The sequence below is a fragment of the Balaenoptera ricei genome, chromosome 14, assembly GCF_028023285.1.
Source record: "Balaenoptera ricei isolate mBalRic1 chromosome 14, mBalRic1.hap2, whole genome shotgun sequence".
In the NCBI taxonomy this organism is placed as follows: domain Eukaryota; kingdom Metazoa; phylum Chordata; class Mammalia; order Artiodactyla; family Balaenopteridae; genus Balaenoptera; species Balaenoptera ricei.
In genome coordinates this window covers 15,403,630-15,414,845 of record NC_082652.1, presented here as the reverse complement: position 1 = coordinate 15,414,845, position 11,216 = coordinate 15,403,630, and the positions used below count along the sequence as shown (strand labels likewise).

General features: G+C 50.6%; 1 protein-coding gene across 3 annotated transcripts in view; it reads left to right on the top strand.

Annotated features, from left to right (window-relative positions):
• The window catches only part of IQCD (IQ motif containing D), a 22,795-nt gene extending 12,471 nt beyond the window's left edge, over positions 1–10,324 (top strand). For 2 of the 3 annotated variants that reach the window (XM_059894016.1, XM_059894015.1), the window contains exons 2-5: positions 2,394–3,215; positions 6,478–6,711; positions 8,384–8,455; positions 9,806–10,324. In XM_059894016.1, the coding sequence (XP_059749999.1) occupies positions 2,487–3,215; positions 6,478–6,711; positions 8,384–8,455; positions 9,806–10,156 (1,386 nt within the window). In that variant the 5' untranslated portion in view covers positions 2,394–2,486 and the 3' untranslated portion in view covers positions 10,157–10,324. Of the gene's footprint in view, positions 1–2,393; positions 3,216–6,477; positions 6,712–8,383; positions 8,456–9,497 lie in introns of all 3 variants that reach the window. The other variant, XM_059894017.1, reaches the window with a different exon arrangement.
• The last annotated feature ends 892 nt before the right edge of the window (positions 10,325–11,216 follow it).

Sequence of the window (11,216 nt, the reverse complement as noted above, 5' to 3'; positions counted from 1 at the left end):
GAGAAGGAGAGGGTTTATATTTTACATCGGGAGTCACTAAAGCACTCACTATGACACTAATATTTGAGCTGAGAAGAAGTGAAGGTAAACTCTGGGAGGACAGGAACTATACCTTGCATCTTTTTTATAACCCCAGGGGCTCAATAAATATCTGAATAGATGACTACAGGGATGATCTTTATTGCGGGAGCAGGAGCAGATGTAAGCAGCCCATTGAAGAAGCTCTTTAATCATCCAAGTGAGCGATATTAAGGGCGTTACTCGGTGGTAGAGAGGCTGCTAGGAAGGAAATGGACTGGGAGCTCTCAAGGAGAGAACACAGATAACTGGGTGGTATGTTGGATGCGGGGGGTAAGGAAGAGTTTAGGTGGCACTCAGGATTCTGGCTTGAGCAGTTAGGGTGGCAGAATTGCTGATCATCAAGACAAGGGATAGGAATGGGCAAGGTGAAGGGTGGGGACATGGTGGGGTCCATCTTCAATATGGTATGTTGATCCAGGGCAGCAGGCGTTCATTAGGTACATCTGGATCTCCAGCTGGACCCAGAGATGCAAACTGGGAAACCGCTGAAGTCCTAGACTTCGGATTTCGTTTTCCCTGGGCTAGTAATATTAGTCATTTATCGAGCACTCACAATGTCCAAGATCTGTGCCAGAAACTTCCCATGTGATGATCCCTGTTTAATGACTGAGGAAGTCCAGGCTTTAGGGGGATTACATAACCAGCCCAGGGTCCCACAGCAAGGATCTGAAAGTCAAGTGGGGCTGCTGAAAAGCTAGTACCCTTAGCCATCATGCTGTATATGCAACATCAATTATTGATTTCTGATTGCAACCATAGATTTCTTCTGAAAGTCTTTTACTTTTTATTTATCTATTTATTTGTTTGTTTGTTTATTTATTTATTTATTTATTTTGGCCACACTGTGCAGCATGTAGGATCTTAGTTCCCTGACCAGGGATCGAACCCATGCCCCCCGCAGTGGAAGCGCGGAGTCTTAACCACTGGACTGCCAGGGAAGTCCCTCTAAAAGTCTTTTAAATAAACTTTAAATTTTGTAATAATTATAGATTTACAGAAAAGTTGTAAAGATAGTTCAGAGACTTCCCATGTGCCCTTCATTCAGCCCCCCCTGATGTTAATATCTTACATAACCCTGGTGTGTTTGTCAAAGCTAAGAAATTAACACTGATACGATGCTGTGAACTAAACTATCGACTTTATTTGGACATCACCAGTTTTCCTACTAATGTCCTTTTCCTGTTCCAAGAGCCAATTCAGTATACAATATTGCATTTAGCAAAACAGCTTTTTATAATATATTTTTAAAAATTGAGGTATAGTTTATTTACAATATTGTGTTAGTTCCAGGTATACAGCAAAGTGATTCAGTTTTATATATACACATATATGTACACAATCTTTTTCAGATTTTTTCCATTATAGGTTATTACAAGATACTGAATATAGTTCCCTGTGCTGTACAGTAAATCCTTGTTGTTTATCTATTTTACATATAGTAATGTGTATCTGCTCCTAATTTATCCCTTCCCCCTCCTTCCCCTGTGATAACCATAAGTTTGTTTCCTATGTCTGAGTCTGTTTCTGTAGCAAAAATTTTTTAAATTGTACTTTGAAGTCATCGTTCATCCCCACCCCCATTTCTTTAATCCATTCTTAAAAGCCAATGCAAATGCGCTGTGCTGGCCCTCATGCTGTTCGCTCTCAGCACCATTATTTGCTTGTGCCTCTTCTGCTCTGTCTCCAGCTGCTGAGCCCTGCAGGCTGCATTGCCCAGGCTCCCTTGTCGCTGGTTTCCCACTGGATTTGGTCAGTGGGAGGTACTGGTGTTAGATTAGAAGGCTGGACAAAGGGAGAAACCAGATTTCTCCTCTTCTCTCTGCTTTGGGCTGCATTTCTGGCAGTGGCCACAGCTCAACTGGGGCTGTAGTGACTCCTGGACAGGAAATGGCTGTGGCTCCAGCTTCCCCTGGATGGCCCTGATCCCCAAACCCACTGCTTCCTCCTTCTTCGTGGTTTCCTGCCATTGACAATCGCTGGGTGGCTTTCCCTTCCCCTGGTTGGCCTCTCAATTCTTCCATCACCCACATAACTGGTTGCTGTGTTTGAATACCTAGAATGATGTCTGTATTCCTGGTTGGTCCCTGCCTGACACATGTGCCTGAGACCCAGCTCCACACATGGTCCCCTTACCCTTGGGGCCCTGAGCACTGTTACAAAGCTAAAAACGGCTTTCCTTGAGAGGTTCTGTGTAAAAGCTGCAGAGCACCTAAGACAAACTCTCCACGTCAACAGTTTACGGCTGCTGTGGCCACACCAGCCATCCCGATGTCAGCCTGACTCTGCTGACTACCTACTCCTTCCTTTTTCAGGGTTGCCAGAGACAATAAAAGCAGGAAGCCCAGATAGTGTACCAAAGTCTCAATCTCTCAGGGCGTACAAAGGCGAAGAAGACCGCTCATAAAATGGCTTTGGACGTCCTTGCCGTGGCCCCTCTCTACCAAGACCCTGACGTCAACAAAGTAAGGCTGATAGCACAGACGACCAAAAAGTCCACCACCCCGCCAAAACCCTTGCCTCCTACCAAGACCAAACTCACCACCATCGAGACCAAGAGGATCATGTCCGTCCTGGACGAGACCATTCACAAGGTGGAGTTGGTGACCCTGCTGTCATACGTGGCATCCAGTTCCAAGAATTCGGAGGGGATGCTGGGGGAGGACATCATGAAAGCAGTGAGAGAGCACGAGGACCTTTGCCAGATCCTCCTGGACCGCGTCAATTACCTGCAGGAGGAAGAAAGGCAGTTGCAGGAGGAAGAGGAGTTCGAGGATGAACCGTGGTTCCGAGACCGTGTCCTCTCCATAAAGGTGCAGAAATCCCACCTCCCACCCCTTATGCAACGGATCAAAGGATCCACCAAGAACGTCATGAGACTGCTGCTCAGTAACCCCCAGGCTGCCAGTCTGTTGCAGGTGCAGACCCTGGGCAGAAGTGCGGAAGCCCAGAGTTTTATCGATAGCCTGGTAGAACTCCGAGGTTTCCTGTTTGAGAAGCTGCTCACTAGTCCCATGGAAGCCAGAGACAAGACTCAGTTCATCCAGGACATCACCAGACGGAATCAGAGGAACCAGGAAATCATCGGTACTCTGGAAAATGAATTGGCAGCCTGCGTGAGGAACAGGGATGCAGAGGTATCACTGCACAGTATTGGTCAAGTTATAGAAGGAGCCCCAGGGAGGAGCCCAAATCTTTTGGCATTTGTTTGTTTGTTTTTTTTTAAAGGAATTCCCTTATTTTTTTTATTATTTATTTATTTATTTTTGGCTGTGTTGGGTCTTTGTTTCTGTGCAAGGGCTTTCTCCAGTTGTGGCAAGCGGGAGCCACTCTTCATCGCGGTGCGCGGGCCTCTCTCACTATCGCGGCCTCCCTTGTTGCGGAGCACAGGCTCCAGACGCGCAGGCTCAGTCATCGTGGCTCACGGGCCTAGTTGCTCCGCGGCATGTGGGATCTTCCCAGACCAGGGCTCGAACCCGTGTCCTCTGCATTGGCAGGCAGATTCTCAACCACTGTGCCACCAGGGAAGCCTGGCAGTTGGGTTTTTTCCTCAGTGATTTAAATAGCTGTTTTCATTCATTTACTCCATAAATATTGTTTTGAGCACTTACCAGGTGCCAGGTCTTATAAATAATGAGTCCACATGGTCCCAGCCTCATGGAGTTCATGATAGGGAAGGTAGGTCTTAAAGAGCTGATTTAATTACAGTTTTGAGAAGTACAAGGAAGGGTAAGTATAGGGTGCTATAAGAGAGTGTTATAGGAGACCTGAACTTGGAACTCAGGGACGTTGAAGCCAAGACATGAAGAATGAGAGGGAGTGAACCAGGCAAGTGAGGTAGAGAGAGACCTTCCAGGCCAAAGCTGGATAGTAAATACTTAATTTAAGGCTTTGCTGGCAGATGACACAGGGCCTCTGAGGCCTAATCGAGGAATGTGGTCTTTGTCCTGAGGGTAAGGGGCAGGTAGGAGGGGTGGAAGCTCTAGAAGAATTTTTACGAGGGGAAAGGATAACATTATCCCAACCTAATAATAACCATTTGGGGACACATACTATGTGTTATTCTTTACACACATTTTCGCACTAACAACTAGCAAAGTCCCTGGGAAGTGGCGTATAAGTATAGGTTTGGCTGCTAAAACAGAGACCCCAAATAAGAGTGGCTTAGTCAAGCTGGTGATGTATTTCTGTTTAACAGAGAACTGGCATGGAAGCTCTGCTTCGTAAACTCGTCAGGGGTCCAGGTTCCTTGCTGCTGGCTTCTCTGCTGTCCCCCACATGGGACTTCTAACTGTGGACCCAGAAGGCTGCTCCAGCTTTCCACCATCATGTCGCCACTGGTCCAGCCAGCAGGAAGGAGGAAAGGGGAGGAGTGGACTTTGTCCTGCCCTTTTGGGACATCACCTAGAAGCAGCATTCATACAGTTCTTAGCTACACCCAGTACTAGAGATGCTGGGAAAGTGGTCTGTAGCTGGGGCCACCTTCCCAGTGAAACGTTCTGCTCTACAGCCTTTCTGGGGAGGACAGGTCCTGGGGGACAGCCAGCCAGCACTGCCACATTTTCATCGCCCTGTGATAGATGAGAGATCAAGGCCACCCTCCCTCCCTGATGCACTAGCTCAGGGGGGTCCCCCCTTCCTTATGTTCTCTCCGACTTTGTCCTGTAAAGCATTCATCAGGGTTTGTTGATGAGTATTTGTGTGATGATTTGATGATATGATTGGGGTCTGGCTCCCCCACAAGAGGACAGGGACCTTGTCTCTCTTGGCCCTCCACTGTGTCCCTAGTTGGCCTGGCACAAAAAAAGGGGACAAGGTAATTATCTGCTGAGTAGAGAGATGACAGGCTCCTGGGTGCTCAGGGGAGACCACTCATAGGTTGGAGGGGTGTCACCTAGGGACAGGAAAAGGACTTCCAAGTGGCTTTGCTGGTCTCATTCGGGTAGTGGAAACAGCTTGGGGCTGCCAAGTTGGACAGATCTGGGGTCAAATTCCATTTCTGCCAGGTGGGCAGATTTCATCAGGTCACTGGATCTCAGTGTAAAATGAGAGGATGACACCAGTAAGGCATGTTGAGGGGTCCACAAGAAAAGCTCTGACTGCGAATAGTACTGCCTGCTTCAAACCCAACCCCTGAAGGCTGAAGACTTGCCCACAGGACAGGCTCGCCTCACACCCCTCCCCACCCCGCCTCCCACTCCCTGAGTACAGGAAGTGAGCTCAGACCCGCTGCGGCCCTGCTGCCAGCTGCCCCCAGCCCGAGGCTGCTGGCCTGAGCCAGCCACAGCACCGGTGTGTTCAGAGGGACACCCTAGCGCTTGTGATCAGCCTTTGGAGTTTATTTACGAAACAGCGGCGCCCCCCAACCCCAATTCCTGTTTTATTTTATTTTATTTTTTTTAAATTTTTATTTATTTATTTATTTATTTTTAACATCTTTATTGGAGTATAATTGCTTTACAATGGTGTGTTAGTTTCTGCTTTATAACAAAGTGAATCAGCTATACATATACATATATCCCCGTATCTCCTCCCTCTTGCATCTCCCTCCCACCCTCCCTATCCCACCCCTCTAGGTGGTCACAAAGCACTGAGCTGATCTCCCTGTGCTATACGGCTGCTTCCCACTAGCTATCTATTTTACATTTGGTAGTGTATATATGTCCCTGCCACTCTCTCACTTCATCCCAGCTTCCCCTTCCCCCTCCCCGTGTCCTCAAGTCCATTCTCTACGTCTGCGTCTTTATTCCTGTCCTGCCCCTAGGTTCTTCAGAACCTTTTTTTCTTTTTTAGATTCCATATACATGTGTTAGCACACGGTATTTGTGTTTCTCTTTCTGACTGACTTCACTCTGTATGGCAGACTCTGTGTCCATCCTCCTCACGACAACCAATTCCTGTTTTAGAACCGACTGAGGGGCAGGAGCCAAGGCAGGCCCTCAAGGGGAGAGCCGGTGGGGGGCAATCCCTGCGGTGTGTGTTTAGCTCACACTTTCATGCATCGCGCCAAGTGTCCCTGGCAACTAGGCACTCCCCTGCTGTGCCCCGGGCAGGAGCGTCGCGCTGTCGCAGACCTCTCCTCCTGTGACCCCGCTCAGGCGCGCCTGTGCACTTCACTCACGCCGGGAAACAGAGGATGGTGGCCACGTGGGCTCTGGATCAGACAGACCTGGCTTCAAATTCCATCTCAGCTGCACAACCCCAGCCAGACTCAACCCCACCCTGAGCCTCAATTTCCCGGTCTCTAGGCAGGCTGTCCCCGTCTGTCCTCCGGGGCCAGGGCTGGGATTTGGTGAGGTAGTAGCGCCCCGTCCTGAGGGGGCTGCAGGCACGCCAGCCTCTCCTGCGACGGCTGATGATCGCGGAGTTACCCTGGAGCCTCTCTTCTTCCTGGCCCAGGTGGAGAAGGAGAACTTCGTGATCCAAGAACTGAAAAACCACCTGCACCAGGTGCTCAGGTTCTCAGAGAACAGCCTCCTTCGCACCAAGCAGGAGGCGGAGAGGCGGCAGAAGGCGGACTTCCGGGCCTCGCAGGCCCGGGTGGCCAAGATCCAGCAGGAGATCCTGCTGCTGCGGTCGCAGTTCAACAGCCTGGTCATGGAGAACCGGCGGGCGGAGCAGGCGCTGAGGAAGGTGCCCCGGGGAAGCGGGGCGGCGGGGGCAACGGGGCCCCTGGGGCAGGGGAGGGGGTGAAGGGAGGGCCAGGCGCAGGGCTTGGGGTGGGGAGCAGCTCCCTGGGGAGAAGGGTGCAGGGAAGCCCAGGATGGACGCCGTATCCCTCGGGAGGCGGGAGGGAGCAGCACACAGGCCCAGGGGCTGGGGGCAGAGAGATCAGGTCCTGCTGCATGCCAGCTCTGTGACCTTGGGCAAGTTCCTGAACTCCTCTGAGCCCCACAAAGAGGATGATACCCACCTGTCCTGCAAAGGAAATGAAGGCGCACAGAAACCTCTGGCAAATCTCTTAACTCCTTCCGAGCCTTAGTTTTCACATTTTTAAAATGAAAGTGATTGAGGAGGCCTTAATGAGTTGCTATGAGAATTAGATGGGATGATGGGTAGACAGCTGGTAGCACCTAGTAGGTGCTCAATAAATATCATTTTTTCATCTGCCTTCTCCATTGTCTCAGCCAGGACCCAGGCCCAGCATGCACGCAGTTTGCTTCCGAATCCCTTTCCTCACAAAGGGCACCCTTTCTAACACTTGTTCTCAGATTTGTTTTTGTTTCACTACACTTTTGAGCATCTGATGGAGGCACTGGGCCTCTCCCCCACGAAAAGGCACAGAAGCACATACCCATGGTGGGGGGGGGCAATTCTTGGGTCACAGGCCCCCTGAAGCCAGCCCATCCGTGGTGCCCAAGTTACGAACTCTTGCACTATAGGACTAAGGAGCTGATTTTTTTTTTTTTTAATTGAGGTGAAATTCACGTAACACAAAATATAACCGTTTAAAGTTATTCAGTGGCACTTAGTATATTCACAATGTCATACAACCACAACCTTTATCTAGTTCCAAAATATTTTCATCACCTCCAGATAAAACCCTGTACTCATTAAGTAGCTTCTCCACCCCCCACCACCCCACCCCAGTCCCTGGCAACCACTAATCTACTTTTTGTCTCTATGGATTTGCCTATTCTGGACTCTTCATGTAAATGGAATCATACAATATGTGGTCTTTCGTGTCTGGCTTCTTTCACTTAGCATTGCACTTTCAAGGTTCATCCACGGAGCATTGACCAATACTTCACTCCTTTTTATGGCAGAATAGCATTCCATTGTATGTACAGGAGCTGATCTTTTAAAAACAAAATTAGATCATGTTCCTCCACTGTCTATCTAAATCCACCCAACAGCTTCCACTCTCCCTTACGTTAGAAACCAAACTCCTTCCACTGCTGACACACTCTCTGTGACACAGCTTCTCACTCTGAGCTCAACGGGACCATTCTCCTCCCCGGCCACGCCATTCCAGCCACACTGGCTCAGTTCCTACTCCTTAAACATCACCAGCTTGTTCCCACCTCAGGGCCTTTGCACCTGCTGCTCCCTCTGCCTACAATGTTCTGGAGCCGGACTGCTGGCTTCACATCCAAGCTCCACCACCCATTAGCTCTGTGATCTTGGGCCAAGTGTGTTAGCACATCTGGTCCTCCGTGTCCTCGCCTGTGAAATGGAGAACGTACCTTGTGATGTGGATTCAGGAGGCGAGGCGTGATGCAGGGCCTGCTGATGCAGAGCGGGCTGAGTGCTTTTTATTGTTAATATTAGTCCATCACACAATGACTAATTGAATTTTTTTTAGAAAAAATATAAAGTGGAAACGGAAATTGAGAACTGGATCCAGAAATACGATTTGGAGATGAGTGAAAAGCAGGTATTTGTCTGCCTAAGTCTCTCTCAAGTGTGTTTCCCAAGATCCTCTAGGAATGGGGGTGAGGGGTGGAGTAGAGAAGCCCTAGTATTGTCCATGGTCTATGCCAAGTTCTGGGCCTCTCCAGAGTGGCTTCCCTGCCCCTTCCTTAGGCTCAAGGGTTTGTCTAGCCTGGGGCAGTGAGGGGAGCGGTGGGAAAGGAAGGAGCCAGAAGCTGCGAGCCACTAAGATGTGCTTGACACCAGGCCCAAAGATCTTGGCTCCATCTACTGTCAATATCCCAGACTCCCTGTTCCCTCCTGCTCAGCTCCTGCTAGCAGCCCCCTAAGCCAGGACTCATCCCCATGGGATTCAAGCATTCACCTCCACCACTTCAGTCAGTCACTCAGGAACTTTCTACCGAGTGCTTAGATGTGCCAGGTGCTGGGCTCCAGCGGTCAAGAAAGTCCCCATTGTCACCTGGAGGTTCTACCCTAGTGGCACTTACTCGCTGTGTGACTCTAAGCAAGGGACTTGACCTTTCTGAGCCCGTTTCTGAATGTGATCACATAACAGCCACACTGGAACCATGGTGGAGATTTAACAAGTCACTGTTGCCACAGGTGCTTGTACAGCACAGGATCTGGCCTGGAGGAGGTGCTCAGGGAATAGTAGCCTAAAAACGGGGTGCCCTTAAGCCTCCACCCAGCTCTGTGATAACATCGGTGGCCCACAGCCCCAACTTTGGGGCAGGGAGGCCTGGTGAGCACTGGAAGTGACATCAGCCTCTGAGTGGTCAATGTCACGTGTGCTGTCTGATCCTGAGTGCTCTACGAAGGGGAGACTTTGGAGGCTGTGCTCTTGTTTCTCTGTTCCCAATGAGGGTGGTGGTTTAATGATGGCAGAGACCGAGTCCACTTAGCTCTGTGTCCTCTGGAAGTACTTTTCTTCTGGTAGATGCCTGGTGGGAGGGGGGGGGGGATGGACATTGCATCCATCCCGTCATTTAATCCTGGAAATAGCTCCCACCCCTGCTCCTGGGTTTGGAATTGTCCCCATGTTTCAGATGAGGAAAAATGACAGCTTGAAAGGTGAAGCCCCTCAAGATGCGGCTGAGCTGAGATTGGAAGCCCAGCCTGCCCAGCCCATGAGCCGTGTTCTTTCCTCCTTCCTGAAACTATTTCAGCTGGGTCCCACTGCAAACTCGGATGGACCGCATCAGCTCTCCCATTCTCATCTGGGCCTCAGATGCAGAAAGGCTTAGCGTAGGCGGCATTGCTGGGGCGGAAGCGCCTTCGGGAAGGGTGGGAACAGAAGAGGGTGGCAGGCGGTGCTCTGTGCCTGGAGACCCCTACGCCCTGCCTCTCACCCCAGGATGAGTACGAGGAGCTGGATGTCATCCACAAAGAGGAGAAGCTCCAGCTGGAGGAGCTGAAGAGACGGCATGACGTGCTGGTGGAAGAGTTCTCCCAGATCCAGGCTGAGCAGGAGAGCAACGCCAAGAAGAGGCTGGAAGCCGAGCAGGAGATGGTGCACATGGTGCGGGCTGCCACGCTCATCCAGGCCCTGTGGAAGGGCTACCTGGTCCGCTCCATGCTCAGGTCCAAGAAGAGGAAGCGGAGCAAGAGCAAAGTGAAGGAGGAGAAGGGCAAGGGCAAGGGCAAGGGCAAGGGCAAGGAGAAGGGCAAGGGCAAGGGCAAGGGCAAGGGTAAGGGTAAGAAATGAGTCCTTCCCCCAGCCTGCCCAGACCCCTGCCCTCACCATGATCTTACCTCTCACTCGAGAGCCGGCCTGGAAGCCCCTGGGATGTGGAGCCCTGCGATTCATGGCTTTAACACTTTTTCAAAATTAAAAACCCTTTTAAACCACAGCCTACAAATAAACTTCACTTTACCCAGGGCCATTGGGTGCGTGTCCATGCTGCAGATGCCGTTTCCACGAGGGGAACACACAGGCTGGGTGTCAGCACGTAACCATTCCTTCGTTTAGCCTCGGTGGGAAGCCGGACCCCGGGCTGCAGCCCCCTCGGTCCCAGCCCAGAAGCTGCCATGACTGCGATGGACACATCACCCACCAGAACAGCTGGGTGTGGGTCACAGCTGCCCACAGGGGAGGGCGGGGCAGGCAGAGAACTCCAGGAGGAAGAGGGAGGGTTTCAGGCTGCACTCTGCCCCTGCTCTGGGTATCAGTTTGCCCACAACTTCTCCCTGGTTTAGCACCGTGAAAGCTCAGGGGTCCTGAGGTCATAAACCAGCAACCTCACATTAGCCTTATTCGGGTGTCCAGGTAGTTGAAGAATATATTTTTTTAATTCACTACTGGCGTTTTTTTTTTTAAGTCTTTGTTGAATTTGTTACAATATTGCTTCTGTTTTATGTTTTGGTTCTTTGGCCGTGAGGCATGTGGGGTCTTAGCTCCCTGACCAGGGATCCAACCCACACTCCCTGCACTGGACCACCAGGGAAATCCCCACTGCTGGCATTTACAAAATCAGAGGCTACTGCTTAAAAATGCCTGTTCCGGAAAAATCTCATCATCCAGATAGCCCGGGCCTGCATGTCTTCTAAAGGTGAGCAGGAACGCCCCCTTTAGATGGCAGAGACAGGTGGTCCCAGTCCCCACCACTCCCAACTGTCTTCCAGCCACCGTGGGCTCAGTGTCAGTCACCCCTTATCATCATACTTGGGCGGTTGCTTCCTTTTTTTAGTACAGTTTGGAGGAAAGAGGTATTTGTGGCCAATGTCTACTAAAACATAGGGGGAAGGGATAAAGGCAAATGAGAGCT